This window comes from Lathamus discolor, chromosome Z, assembly GCF_037157495.1.
Source record: "Lathamus discolor isolate bLatDis1 chromosome Z, bLatDis1.hap1, whole genome shotgun sequence".
Taxonomy (NCBI): Eukaryota; Metazoa; Chordata; class Aves; order Psittaciformes; family Psittacidae; genus Lathamus; species Lathamus discolor.
Genome location: NC_088909.1, coordinates 22,781,036 through 22,795,967, shown reverse-complemented (window position 1 = coordinate 22,795,967; position 14,932 = coordinate 22,781,036). Strand labels below are relative to the sequence as shown.

The 14,932-nt window shown below is 53.4% G+C and overlaps 1 protein-coding gene across 1 annotated transcript in view; it reads left to right on the top strand.

The window, feature by feature from the left end:
* The first annotated feature begins 9,370 nt into the window (after positions 1-9,370).
* LOC136005855 (hydrocephalus-inducing protein-like) overlaps positions 9,371-14,932 on the top strand; it is a 110,303-nt gene continuing 104,741 nt past the window's right edge. Inside the window, exons 1-2 of the mRNA XM_065663748.1 lie at positions 9,371-9,408; positions 11,381-11,505. Of these exons, the coding sequence (XP_065519820.1) occupies positions 9,371-9,408; positions 11,381-11,505 (163 nt within the window). The remainder of the gene's footprint in view (positions 9,409-11,380; positions 11,506-14,932) is intronic.

Here is a 14,932-nt window from a genome sequence, read left to right as displayed (position 1 = left end):
ATCTTAAGGTCCTTTCCAATCCAAACTGTTCTGCGATTCTGTTATTCTCTAAGATTCTTTGGGAAAGCGCGGTTAAGACTTCAGTCGGTTCCACTTAAAGGTAAAAATTTGAGAATGAAGACCTTAGGCCCACTATAGGAGAGGATCTGGTTCAAGACCGTCTTAAGAACCTGAACGTGCACAAGTCCATGGAACCTGATGGAATCCATCCGCGGGTCCTGAAGGAGCTGGCGAATGACGTTGCTAAGCTACTGGCCATCATATTTGAAAAATAATGGCAGCCAGGTGAAGTTCCCGGCGACTGGAAAACGGGAAATATAACCCCCATTTTCAAGAAGGGGAAAATGGAAGACGCGGGGAATTACAGAGCAGTGAGTCTCACCTCTGTGCCTGGTAAAATCGTGGAGCACATTCTCCTGGACAGCATGCTAAGGCACATGAAAAACAACAAGGTGCTTGGTGACAGCCAGCATGGCTTCACTAAGGGGAAATCCTGCCTGATCAATGTGGTGGCCTTCTATGATGGGGCTACAGAATTGATGGACAAGGGTAAAGCAGTTGATGTCATCTACCTGGACTTGTGCAAAGCGTTTGACACTGTCCCACACGACATCCTTCTCTCTGAATTGGAGAGATACCAATTTGATGGATGGACCACTCGGTGGATAAAGAACTGGCTGGACGGCCGCACGCAAAGAGTTGTGCTCAATGGCTCGATGTCCAGCTGGAGACCGGTAACGAGTGGTGTCCCTCAGGGAGCGGTGTTGGGACCGGTCTTACTCAACATCTTTGTCGCTGACATGGACAGTGGGCTTGAGTGCGCCCTCAGCAAGTTTGCCAGTGACACCAAGCTGTGTGGTCCGGTTGATATGCTGGAGGGAAGGGATGCCATCCAGAGGGACCTTGACACGCTTGTAAGGTGGGCTGATGCCAACCTTATGAAGTTCAACCATGACAAGTGCAAGGTCCTACACCTGGGTTGGAGCAATCCCAGGCACAGCTACAGGTTGGGCAAAGAAGAGATTCAGAGCGGCCCTGCAGAGAAGGACTTGGGGGTGCTGGTCGATGAGAAAATGAACATGAGCCGGCAGTGTGCGCTCGCAGCCCAGAAAGCCAACCGTATCCTGGGCTGCATCAAAAGGAGCGAGACCAGCAGGTCGAAAGAGGTGATCCTGCCCCTCTACTCTGCTCTTGTGAGACCTCACCTGGAGTATTGTGTGCAGTTCTGGTGTCCTCAACATAAAGAGGACATGGAACTGCTGGAACAAGTCCAGAGGAGGGCCACGAGGATGATCAGGGGACTGGAGCGCCTCCCGTATGAAGATAGGCTGAGCAAGTTGGCGCTGTTCAGCGTGGAGAAGAGAAGGCTGCGTGGGGACCTAATAGCAGCCTTCCAGTACCTGAAGGGGGCCTATAGGGATGCTGGGGAGGGACTCTTCATCAGGGACTGTAGTAACAGCACAAGGGGTAAGGGGTTAAAACTTAAACAGGGGAAGTTTAGATTGGATGTAAGGAGGAAATTCTTTCCTGTTAGGGTGGTGAGACACTGGAATGGGTTGCCCAGGGAGGTTGTGAGTGCTCGATCCCTGGCGGTGTTCGAGGCCAGGTTGGATGAAGCCTTGCGTGGGATGGTTTAGCGTGAGGTGTCCCTGGCCATGGCAGGGGGGTTGGAACTAGATGATCTTGAGGTCCTTTCCAACCCTAACTATTCTATGATTCTATGATTCTATGACCCTGGAAGGGAGCTTGGGCTGTCTCAGCGTTGGCTGGCAGTTGAAGGTTATGAAGGAAATAGCAGGAAGCTCTACTAGTGGGCTCCTATTAATGATGTCAGCTGTGGTAGAGCTTTTGTAAGGGGTTTCCTTTAGTTAGAGAGCTTCTGCCTTGGTGCCTTCAGCACACAGGGGTGTCACGCCTGAGGTGTCTTTGCCTGAGCTCTCCAGTTTCCAGCTGGATTCGTGGCTGGACATGGTGCGGGACATATTTTGGAGTGTTTCCAGAGGCTGGCTGCCTGGAGAGCCAGTTAGCACTCGGGGCTCATATCCTCCCTGCCTGTGTTGTAAAGGCCCAGATGATGAGTGTTGGTTTCAAAGTGAGGGCTCCACGTTCCCCGCCAGGCAGGTGTGAGGATTTGCTTTGCCTGTGGCCCCGAGTCTCATGGGAAGCTTTTGTTTCTGGCAAACGCTGTGCTGCAAACGTGTGAAGCTCCTGGCAGCTGAGATGCCCCGGGCAGTTGGGTGGCCTTGTGTGGTGCGTGTGCCCGTGTGCGCAGGCTTAATGGGTACAAAGTCATCGACGGGCGCTCACCAGGGACAGCAACAGGGGTCACCCCAAAGGCAGGCTGGCCATGGCCCTGGTGTGGCGGGGCTCCTCGTGGGCCAGCAAAGTAGGAATTAAATGGTTGCTTTGTAGTCAGTGCGGAAGCTTTTTTCTTTCCTGCTGAAGCAGAGAAATTCTTGGCTCATCTGCGGTGTCTCAAGCAATTTATGTGTCGCTCACGGAGCGTGACCAAGTGCTGCTGTAAGGTGCACTTTAGCCCTGGTGCAGGGCTTCACTGCGGGGGAGACATTGAAGGCGTAGGGGGGCTGCAGGGATCCGCAAGGCTGTAGCTTTAGCAAGGCCCTGCGGTGGCCGTGGAAGCCACGTGTGGCCCTCGCCTATTGTGACGTACAGGGGAGCTGCTGCTGTTAAATGCGAGCAGCAGCCGTGGCCCAGTGAGAGCAGGAGTTGCTGAGCCGCTGAGGCAGGAGCAGGCTTGAGCTACTGTCAGGCTCTGAGCTCTGCTTCCTCAAGGCGCTGGTGAAACCCTGCCCTAGCTGGCAAAGCCAGAGCGTTGAGGAGAGGGGCTGGGCAGCCCAGGTGCCAGCCCTGTCCTTTGCTGCCCAGGTTCCCCTGGCTGTTGGCAGCCCAGCAGCAGTTAGCTGCTGTGCTGGTGGGCAGGAGCCACACCGAGGCGTCCCTGGGCGGCTCCTGTCCCTGCAGCTGCCCACAGCTGCCGAGCAGCGCGAGGGCATTCAGGAGCCAAGGCTGGGCCCCGCACGGAGGAATCCTCCAGGAGAAGCGTGAATCACCCGTGCTCAGGTAGCGTCTGGCCCTGGGCAGGGAGGAGGCAGCTCCGCTGGCAGCAGGGATGGGGCAGTTGTGTGATAGCCGGCAGGATTTAAACATCCCTGGGCTAAGAGCAGGGCTGGGCAGGTAGAAGGGCTTGAACGGGCTCTGAAATTGCCGTGCAACTTGCAGTGAGGGTAGAGACTTGGAGCTAGGCTGTAGGTCCTGCAGCAAAGGGAGCCTTGGCTGTCTGAGGTGGGGAGCAGGGAGCCGTGGGGTGGTGGGCTGGAGGGGTGCTGTGTCCTGGTGGCTGGTTTGTCCTGCCCCTGCAGGGAGATGTGCCCGATTGCTCCGTTGTGCTCCTTTCCTGCTCCTCTGGGAGGCTGGTCCCTGCAGGCTCTGGGGCTGTGGAAGAGCCTTGCTCCAGGGCGCGGGGGGAAGCTGCTGGGCTGGCTGGGCTGTGGAGGTTGGAAGCCCTCTGGAAATAAGCGTTGTGGGGGCGACGACAGGGTTCGTTTCAAGTGAAGTGAAATCACAGCTTGGAGAATTGGAACGAATAAGGCAGTTATTCTTAAGACCCGGTAAGAAACCACTGAAACCCAGCTTAATGCTGGATCATCCCCATTAGGTTTCTCCCTTGAAAAGGAGTTATTTCCAGCTCTAAATCCCAGCTCTTGCTGCAGCAGGTCCTCCTGTCCGTAGGGCAGTGCAGAGCTCTGGAGTTTCTTGCAAGGACAAAAGGAAACGGTAGCCTTGTTTCCTGAAGCCGTGGAGGGCCCGGCACCACAAACACGTGCAGTGCTGTCGCTGCCTTGGCAGTAAAGGAATGAAGTGATTGCCTTGCTTGCAGGGTGTGGGGAGCAGTCGAGGGGCAGGGAATGGCCATCTTTGCCTAGATGCTGTCTTGCTGTGTCCAGCAAGTGCACACAGCAGAGGTGATGTGGAGCACAGGGAAGCAGGAGGGAATATCATCCTGGATTTTACGTAGCTCTGAGCTAATTGCTCATGTGCCTTCGATGGTTTCCTGCTTTTTTCCTGCTGTGGCAGCCTGGAGTGCCTGTAGGGAGCCTGGAGTTTGGGTGTTAACAAGCGAAAATGAGGGCGTCCTTCTGCATGGAGAAATGCTCTTGGGCAGTGGGGTGATTTCCTGCCTGGAAGGAGCCGTTTTTGCCAGATAATCTTTGTAACGTGAGCCAGGCAAAGTAGCCTTGAGAAAGTATAGTTCTTAATCAGAGTCTTGAACTCTGTGCTGAGTTAGTTAGAAACATCATCAGGCTCCTTGCAGAGAGGGTGAGAAGTGCCAGTAGCGCCTGGTGCGTCTGTGTGGCTCGTGGGACTGCCCCCAGAGCAAAAGGCTGTTTTGGCTCAGGGTCTGTTTGTTGTGGGGTTTTACGTCTGTGAATGGAGCCTAAATATGGTCTAATCATGAGTGAGGGTGGGGAGGCCCTGTGTTCTCCGCTTAGGAAGGATGCCAGAGGCTGGAGACACAGCTGTGTCCTTTGGGTGTGCCAGGAATGGCGAGGCCCTGGCACAGGTTGCCCAGAGAAGCTGTGGCTGCCCCATCCCCGGCAGTGTTCAAGGCCAGGTTGGACGGGGCTTGGAGCAACCTGCCCTAGTGGAAGGTGTCCCTGCCCATGGCAGGGGGTTGGAACTGGGTGAGTTTTAAGGGCCCTTCCCTGAGGTTGCGGGGTTCCATGGGTCCAGGGTGTTAAGGTTCTGGGGTTGTGGATTGTCCAACTGTTGCTTCTTCCAGGCGACCTCTGCGACATGGCCAGTGGCAAGACCCCCCGGCCCATGAGGTCCTCCAGAAGGGCGGATGGATTCCAGAGCAGAGTGGTAGCATCTCGTAATCCGAAGCTGGTCAGAGAGGCAGAAGAGTCTCTCACCACCAGGCAGAGGCTGGCCAGCCCTCGGGAGATGAGGCGGCCCCGGTCTACCCAGCTTCGGGACATGGGTGAAGTCTCCCATCAAAAGGTAGCCTTTCCCTGCTCTTCTCCTTGCCGTTTGATGTAACATTTGAAGAGGGCACGTGCTTGTGGCAGCCTTGCCTCCAGCTTACCCAAGCAGCTTGGTGATGAGGTCCTGTTGTCATTTCCAACTGGTGGTGGTGGAGTTCTTTGTGCTGGGGGAAAGGCAAAAAACACATTTCTCCAATGAGCCATTGAAGTTCCTGGTCTGCACAAAGGCAGTGGAACCTCTGCTGCAGTGGGTGGGTTTTGCTGGGCAGAGAAGAGTGGATGCGCTTTGCCTGGATCAGTGTTCTCTTAGATGGATGTTCAAAGCTGCTTTTCTTGCAGGACTGCTCAGTCTAACACACAGTCCAGGTGGGTGGATGACTGAGGTAGGCTGTTGAGCAGAAAGCTGCCAGCAAGAGACCTGATGTAGCACATCGGTTACGGGTTGCCCCAGGCAGCACAGGAGGTGGGAACACGTAAGACGGGCGCCCAAATAACTGGCAGTGCTACAGCTACTGGGCTCGGCCTGAGCGTGGCTTTTGTGGAGAAGCAGGAGAGCTGCCTGTGTCTCTCGAGTGACAACAGTGCAGCTGGGAGAGGGGAGAGCAAGCAGGGAGGAATTATCTCCAAGTACTGCCTCTGCTGGGTCAGCGTTTGGTCTTTGCGTGCATTTTTCAGAGCTGCTTCTGCAGCGGTATTCAAGAAACGAGCAGTAAGAGAATACAGTGAAGCATCAACTTAAAGCTCGTGGGGAAAGGGGATACGAATTGCAGTCTAGCTCAAGTTGCCCCGTAATGCTGAGACTTCAGCTGAAACTTCATCCCCATCCAGCATTCACCTCATTTGTCTGTTTCCCACCTGCCCTGTTTCTTTCTTGTTGGCCTTTCCTCCCTGGTACTGGTGTCTTCCGACTGGTTTCTCGGGTCTGCATCAAAAAACCAAAAAGATATTTGGGATGCGTGGGACTCAGTCTCGCTGTCTCAGAGGGAAGTTCACCTGCAAATTGTTTCCTGTGGAGGCTCCTGGAAACTCCTGGGTTTTGCTTGCTCCCTGAGTGCTCGTGACTGTTCCAGCAAGCGTCTGGAGCTGAGGGAGCCCCTTAGCAGAGGGCTCTGCTGGAGGTGGGCGCTGCTTTGCCTTTTGGAGAAGGCAACCTGGAGAAAGAGCCTGCAAAAGAGCTTCTTAGCTTGAGGCTGCTCAACATGGTCCAGAAACGTTTTGTGAGCTGAGAGCGGAGGTGGGTGGGCTCCCATCTCCTAGTGTGAGCTGGGCAGATGCACTCACCAAGAGACTGTGTTTACTGGAGATCAGTGTGGGATCTTCATTCGTTAATCTTTCTCCCAGCAGCTGAAGCTCTCTCTGCTCTGTCTTGCATCTGCAGTTCTCAGCAGTTGGCCTGGACCAGAGGTTGTTCCAGCCTTTCCCATCCGAGGTGGTGTTTGAGAACTACGTTCCCCGCCAGTTCTACATAGCGGCGCTAGCTCTGAGGAACATCGACAGGGTAAGTGCTGGGCTGTGGAGGCTGAGCACTGGGCTGGAGGAGGAGAGCAGTGGAATTCACGTGGTGTGCAGCAGAGCAAGTTACCTGCTGCAGCGCAGCGCATCCAGAATAAAATGTCTCAGCAGCGTGATTCTGCAAGATGGGGGAAATGTTGCCATGCTGGGGATTGTGCCGTTGGTTTTGGCCGCGCACTGGTGGTAACTAAGCCAAAGGAGCTTTTTGAGCCAGCATGCTTCCCCTTGAAAGCCCTGGACTGATGGGAATGTCGAGGGCTGGGCAGTGCTTGCCTGCTGTCATGCTTTACCGCGAGTGTGCACCATGTCCCGGTGGCTCCTTGGTTAATCTTGGTTTCTGGCAGGGCGTGTTTCCCTCTCTCAGCCTGTTGAGCCCCCTGTGTGCAACTCCGTGTCAAAGCACAGGGCTTGAGTTTTCTCCACTTTGTGCTGGAGTAAGTTGTAACTCCTGGCATTAGCACTCCAGGCTGTGTGTTTTGGAAGAGCAGGAGAAACAGGCTGGCTTAGCAGCAGCAGTTAAAGGGCTGGACTTGAGGTGCCACTTGAGTCTCCTGCTAAGCCTAATTCGGTTCTGCTCAGGTGTTTCTAAGCCAGCGTGGCTGTGCGTTCTCTTTGGAGAATCCCAGCACAGGCAGGGTAATGTGCTCCTGAAGGTCTCCAACTTGAACGGGAAAGATTGTGATCCTGTTGAGATTTCCTACGAAAAATGAGCAGGGAGAAGTTGAGAAGTGGCAGCAATTTTGTTCTGCTCTGCTGTAGAGGGGGAAATGGAGACCTTTTGAATTTCAGCTGGGGAAACGTTTGCTCCAGTGAGGCATGTGCCAAGAGCAAGCTGGTGGGAAAAGACAGGAGGGAGGAAAGGGGCTGAGTTCAATGTCCTGTCGCGGAGCACTTTCTTCCGCACAGGGATTCTCTTGGTACGTAAGAGGAAGTGTGCTGGAAGCAGAGAAAGGTGAGAAACAGGCGTAATTCAGGATCCGGTTGTGTAAGAAAGAGCAAGACGTGTGTGTGAGAGGAGGGCACAGCGGGGAGCTGGGGGGGAGGTGGAAGTGTGCAGGTGAATTAACGCCCTCCTCAAATCTCCCTGTTGGGAGAAACAAAGGAGGGGACAAAAGGAGTGACACCGTCAGGGCTTAATGTAGCGGGAGGAACAGCAAGAGAAGTCAAAGTATCTCCTGAGATAACGGGTTTTACAGGGACGTGGTAGAGCATGGAAGACCCTTTGGCAAGGAAGGATGAAGGTATGGTCCCTCAGTTACTCCCAGAGAGTACTGTGTCATTCCTGGTGTAGCTTGACTGGGAAGTCGCAATGTGGGTACCTATGCCCAAGGGACACCACTGGTGTGGTTCACAGTGACTTTGGGCAATCTTTGCTGCAGGTGTGCCCTTCGCTTATTAAAATGGGCCTCAGTTTCTCTTTTCCTACTGCTCTGCTTCGTTCCCACTGTGCCTTTTGGCTTCAGCTGCTCCCTCATCTGTGCAGCTCCTCAGAATGTTTGCCTTTGCCAAATACCAGCAAGAGGCAAACAGTGAATTTGCTCTATTCGTGCTTCCCAAGTGGAAAACAACACCTGCATTGATGTTGGTGCCATTCCCAATAAAACGTAATAGACTGGTAACAGCTGCAGCTTGGGATTTCTATGCCCTGTGAAGGGGAGGCAGTGTGTGAACTGTTGATTTTACCCAAAATGAATCAGTTGTGAAGCTGGTACAACCTCAGGCGTCAGAGAGCCCTGGTGTAAAAGGCAGATGAGCTCTAAGGAAAACCCTTGGCATATTTAAATGCACAAAGATAGAGATGCTAATCCCAAGAGAGTTCATTATGTTCTAATTTTGCTGGGTTTTGGTCATGTCCTGGAGAAAAGGAACATTGTGTTCTGTCTCACGAGTTTCCCACATTCCTCGGAATCCTACTGATGTATCCTGCGTGGTAGCTGAGGTTGTCTGCTCCCTAAAACTGCAGCTAGCAGCAATGTGTAACAGAGGCAAAGTGCAATCGAGCCCAATAGGTGCTCTGTATTCACTCCGATACGGAAGTGCTGCACTCTGTGCTTACTGCTCTTGCGTACTTGCTGTCGAATTGCTTTCCTGTCTTCAGGCTGCTCCTCAGCACCCTCAGAGGCATCCTGGGTGGCTCTTGCTGAAGATCTTTGCCACCTGGGCTCACGTGCCAAGGGACTTGGTGACCAGAACGTGTGGCTGCAGTGGGAAATGGGCTCCTGGAGCTTGCTGCCCCAGGGCATTGGTGGGAGCAAAGGGTGTTTAGAGCGTCCAGGGCTGCCTTGGCCATGGGTCACCAGGCTTGGGTCAGGGGTGCAGAATGAGCCTCCATTTTTTCCAAGGCTCGTCGTGTTCATCAGTGGAGCTGCCTGTCATTCAAAGTCTCCTTGTTATGCTTTCTGAGATGAGATTGGGTGCTGGGGCGTTGCTGCCTGTGTGCTAGAGAATGTCTGTTTGCTGTCTCCGTGCCTGTGGTATCCATCGTAGAGGCACGTTGGGTGTTCTCATCTCTGCACCAGCCTTTCCTTGTATTACGGATCTCCCTTGCTGCTTTGCAGCCCCCTTTAAATTCTCTTAGCCATCTGCTTCTTCCTGGGGTTGTTCTTTTGTCTTCCTGCGCTCGTCCTTTTTGAGGTAAGCTTTTATTCTCAGGAAGCCCAGAGTGTCTGTGGTCTGCTTCTCTTGCTGGTCCACCGCCATGACTAGCACCGCAGCTTGACCACCCCGCTCCACCCTGGTGTGTCAGAAGTGACGTCCTTCCCTCCCCGTGTAACGCACGCTGGTTTGCCTTCAGATAATACATTCCCCCTCCAGAGGTATGACTGCATGGATGTGTGCAGGCAGAAGCAAGCATGTTCTTTGGGCTTGTTGAATACGCAGGTGGCTTGAGGTACTGCATCTCCTTCCTGCTGCCTTCAGAGCAGGGCGTGTTGTTCCTACTGTCTCTGTGCTGCAGCTGTGTAGCTCAGCAGAAGGGATTCAAGTCCACTCTCGTGTGTTACGTGCGTGTAGCTTCAGAGCTAAAAGTGTTTTGGAAAGGTGGTAAGGAAGGATGTCACATGGCCTGTCCTGGTCCCTTCTCATGTTTCCACAAGCGACAAAATCCTACTTGTGTCTTCCCTGCAGGTTCCTCGTCTGCTGAACGTCATCCTGGGGAACTCTCCTTACTTCGAGTTGATCAGCCCGAGTAATGAGGACTATAAGGTAGCACCGGGCATGTCTTCAACCTACCGCATCCTTTTCAGACCTGATGAGGACAAGGTGAGAGTGGAGGTCCCGAGAGATGGCGCCTTGAGGGGAAGGTGAACCTGCAGGGCTGGGTTCCAAAGCAGGCGTGTGGTGTGGGTTTTGAAGAAGTGGCCTGCGTTCAGTGGAGTTGCACTGGATCTAGACCTGGGGGAGACTCTTTCCTGGTGGTGAAGGTTGTGCTCCCATAGGCTGGAGGCTCTTGCCTGTTTCAGGCTGTTTTCCCCTTCAGTGGTGGAATATTTAACGTAACGTCTGTTGGCTTCAGGGCTGAGAGTCTGCTGCCTGTGCATGGCCTTTTCCTCATCTTCTGTTTGCTGCTTAAATGTAGTTCAATACTCTGGCCTACCCTCGGGCAGCATGCCTGTAGAAACTAAAGAGGATCTGCCCCATGGTCCCTGGCTGCCCCTGCTTGTGAAATAATCTGTAATGAAAGGCCATGAAGGTAAAAAGTGCATGTACATTGCCGAATGCTACTGTGAGAGTCACAGAAACCAGCAGCTCTTCTTCTGCCATGGGCATGGTGCTAAAGGCACTGTGCTGAGATTGTTTCTCTCCCTGCAGGATTATTTCGACGAGCTTATCATCATCACAGAGAGGGAGAAGTTCTTTGTGCCTATCCGAGCCATAGGTGCCCGAGCCAGCCTGGACTTCCCTGAGCAGCTGAACTTCTCCGAGTGTCCAGTCAGGTTCAGCACCCAGAAAACTCTGCTGGTGCGCAACGTGGGGAAGCGGGAGGCTTGCTACAGCATCACCACTCTGAGGTAAAGGAGCTCATCCCTTGCGCAAAACGCTGTTGCGTGGTCATGGGCTTGTAAACTGTGAGAAAAAGGAGGCAGAGCATCTGAGGTGCTGGAGATGGGCAGGACACGTGGGGTTTGCCATTGCTTGCAGTGTTTTGAGAAAGCTCTGCAAGCAAGTTTTACACTGCAGTGGTGTCTGCAACGCAGCATCTTGCAGGTCTGATGCTGTTGGGTTGGAAGAGGCAAGGTAGGAAGGCAGCTTGACTGCTGAAGAAGGTGCTGTGTGGCAGAGGACAGTTCGAGGGGCTCAGGTCACGGATCCCAAACACAGCCTCAAGAAACAGGCAAGCAATGAGCTGGTGAGAGGCACCACCACAATAAATACCCAGTGAAGTCTAGCATCTATTTGCAAGGCGCTTGCCAACTACTCTACTGGGTAATAGAGCGTGTGTTGAGAGCTCCTTGACAAGGGTTTTAAGAGTTCCCGAACTTCGGCAATGAACTATTTCAGTCCCAAGTTGCAATAAAGAAATGGGAAGCATTAGGAAAGTTTTAAGTGAACTACACAAAAAAGCAGAATTCTGAGTAACTGGATTGCACGTGTGCAGAGGTGAAGAGCTGAGAACTGAGAACTGGGTGCAGAGTGTGGGGGGCTGGGGTCGTGTTATACCGCGGGATCTTCTGAGGTCTGGTTCTCTTTCAGCAGGGAGAGTCACCCGCTCTATTTCTGATCCTGGATGTTCTGGTTTTCTTGTACCGACTGTGGTTTGCTTGCTCCTTGCTTGCACAAGTGAGCTGAAGCGAACTAGACTGCAAACTTAACGGAGGGCCCGGGTCTCCCATACAGTCCTGATCTCTCTCTTTGTGTTGCAGCCCTTTCTCTGTGGATCCCTCCATTGGGACTCTTGGCGTTGGAGAAGCGATGGAAGTCACGGTGGAATTCCACCCACCAAAGACCGGTGTTTATAGGAGTCCAATGATCGTTCACTATGACACAGGTAAGCGCGTGGTGCACCCTCCGTGTGTCCTTCGAACCAGAGCGGTGTCTGCGCTGTCTGTCATCATCTGGTGGCTTCATTGTCCTGTTGAATCCCTTCTGCAAGGTTCCTTCACGCTGAGTAGAGCAAAGCTCCCCTGCTGGCTGCCAGATATTCCTGTGCTGGAATATTTCAGCCTGTAACAAGGCAGGCAGATCTTCCTGCGCACGGTGCACCGGGGGCGATGGCGAATATTCTGGGTGCTCCATTGCAGAAGAACTCACAGCAGGGAGCCTGACTGAAAAGGAGATGGCTTTTAACGTGCAAGAGAGCTCTCTGAAGAGCCTGCAACCTGTCCCCTAGAGCTCTCCTGACGGGTCATTGCTTTTCATCCCGATCTGTTGTGTTACAGTTCCTGGGAAGGCCTTTGAGGTAGAGACCCTCTTCTTGTGATGTGCTGCATGGGTACAGTTGGTGCTGTGCTGAGAGCTGGGCCATGCTGAGGACTTGTGACCAGGAGGAGCAGTAACTGTGGCAGCGGTAGCCATTAGGGTGCTCTGAGCTTTGCTGTAGCCTGGGAATGATTCTGTAGAAACCGCCTTGTTAGCAGCAGTTCTTTAGTGGTGAGGTTTATGAGCAAGCTGCTGCTAGGGCTGGCTGGAGTCAGTAATGTGAGGGCGCAATGATGTCTGAAGGTAGGTCGTGAAGACCACCTTGGAGAAACACTTTGAAATGGCTGTGCTGCTGTGCGTGTTGCTCTGGTGCTGGAAGTAAGTCTCCAGCCTTCCAGAGGACACTTACCCTAGTGAAGGGACTCACTTCTCCGGTGGTGAAGTGGTAACAGCAGCACGTTTGACAAGGAAGAATGTGCGGGCAGTGGTGAGGCACCTGGCTGTGACCATAGCAGGAGCCAAAGAAGGAGTTGGCAGATGGATCCGAGGGCCCAGTAGCAGCCTGTTGAGTGCAGAGCTCAGCACAGAAGCTGCTCTGTAGTTTCCATTGTTGTTTCTGCCCTTCTCCATTTCATTTCAAATGCTCCCGCTTGGGTTCTGAGATCAGAGCTATGCCCAATATTTCAGGACCAGGAGATGAGGATGACACGACACTGGGGGCATCTCCTGCCTGCAGGAGACCCTGGGCAAGGCATGGCTGAGGTGGCGCTCCTCAGCATCACTGAGTGACTTGGATGTAGAATTCCCTGTGACCTGAGTGGGATGGCAGCCCAAAGGGCACCCGGGCACATCTGAAAAGATACATCTCCACGAACGTCCCCCAAAATAAGGTGCCTAAGGTGGTGCCAGGACATCCTCATGCTGTAGCATGTGCAGCTGTCAGGATATGCTAAGTGTCCTGATCCGGGGAACTGCTTATGCAGCTCAAAACTGCAGCTCTTTCTTCTGTTGCCTGCAGATTGCTCTGTTCCTTGTACTTCCGTCAGCAAGTGAGATGAGGCGAGACTTGCTTTTGCTTTGTTCCAGGTGAAGATGTTCACAAAAGCCTTTGTGGAACAGCCGTAAATGTCAACATCAGGCTTGACAAGAGCTCCTTGACAGTTGAGAAGACTTCTGTCACGCTGTCAAAGCTAAGCTCCCTGGTCATCCACAATCAGAGTGCCATCACGGCCCACTTCCAGTGGAAGCGTTTTGTTGATCAGGAAGAGGAGGAGCGGCAGAAGCTGAGGTTTGTTTGAGAGATTCATCTCAGAAAGATAGATGCCCCAGGGGAAAACTAACACACGGTCTCAGAGGGCTGTTGGGGCTTTTGAACGGATTAGGGCACGTAAACCCATGCACAGCGTGGAGCTTAACCCTTGCCATTGCAGTCCCAGCCGTGCTACAGCTGAGGATGATGTTTTGGGGAGAGAAGGTTGAGTGCAATCACTGGATTGCCTGAGAGGGCAAACTCACGTTTGGGAGCGGCAAACTATTGAGTTCAGAGATCCGTGCACTACGGAGGGTCCATGAGGCTGAGGAAGGTGTCAGCACTCGGTACCTGGGACTGCACTGAGCAGTAGCACTGAAGAGCTGCAGGTGGCACAGCTATTGTGATACTCAAGCAGTTTCTTCTTTGATAAGCTGGCAGGCTCCTTTTCCAGTCACAGGCAGGGTAGAGTGCTTGGTTGGCCCAGAAGGTGGAGGCCGTCCTGCCGTAGGCTGGGGAATTGCCTTTCAGTGTCCTGGTTTCTGGCCCAACGAGGTGTTTCTCCCCTTCCTCATAGGCTGGGCAGATGTGGAGGGCTCTGCGGGGAAGGGAGGGCAGCCAGGACTTGGAAGTGCTTTTGGGCTTCAGCAACCTGTGTCGTCGTGGTGGTGAGAGATGGGGCAGGTTCTTCCAAGGGTGTCTCTGGCGAAGCTTTGAAATTGCCATTTCAGGCAGCAGAGAAACACTCACAGCCTGGGGGGATGAACTGGAAATGACACTTTAAAGCTTATGTGACTTGGGCAATCCTTGTGCGACTTTTCAGGCTCAGATGGGTGCAGATATATGGGAGTTAGTCTGAACCCAGAGCTGATCAGGAAACTGCCTTGAACTGCAGCACTTTTCAAGGGCTTTGAGCACATCAAGTTCAGCGTAATTAGGTCAGAAATGCCTCAAAGGCCAGAACTGGTTTTCCACTGTTGTCTGTTTTTAATGACACAGTGTGTGAGTTCTGTGCAAACGCACTGAGTTAAAAGAAAATCTCGTGAGCTTGCCTTGATTCTTCCCTGGACCATTTCTTTAGCATCTCTCCCCACCTGCCTGTCTCGGACTGGACCCTGGGTGATCCTCTGTCCCCTCAGAAGCCACCAGCTTTCCCCAGAGTTCACTTCAACCTGATTTTTTACGTATGAGACTTGCTGTCGTGCCAGTCTCTGTCCTTGACTCTGAGCACGACGCTTGGTTCCTCCTTACTCGTAGTTTTGGGGATGGTCCAAGGCCACCGTCCTGCTGTCAGAGAAGCTTTTGAGATCTCAGAGGAGAGAGGGCCTTTTCCTGAGAGGAGGCAGTGCAGGCGCCTGTGTTGGGATGTGACCCCAAAAGACATGGCCCATTAGAAGGTGTCCCTCCTGCAGCGCTTTTGGGGATGTGATTCTGGCCTGCTGACGGAGCTTGAGTTGAGGGCTGCTCATGCCAGTGTGTGGAAGCCCTCCTCATGCACAGCATGTGCGCGAGGCTCAGTGTGTGTGCAGCAAGTAACGTCCTTGCCTGTTTCCCTTCTCTTTGCGTTTGGATTTAGCTGGGTGATGATCGTTCACACGGCGTTGCCTCGATTTGCTGCACATGGAGCTTTCCCCTGGTCCCCCAGTGCTGTCACCCGCTGGTTCTTCATGGCCAGGGGACTGGAGCGTGAAGGGGGGACAGCAGTGTGCCAGCAAGGAGCAACCGCTCTGCAGCAGTGCTCCCCTTTCATCTCCCGCTTGTGATCTTTAAACACTAGATTGATTTCTGCTGCAGCCGCCGATAAAGG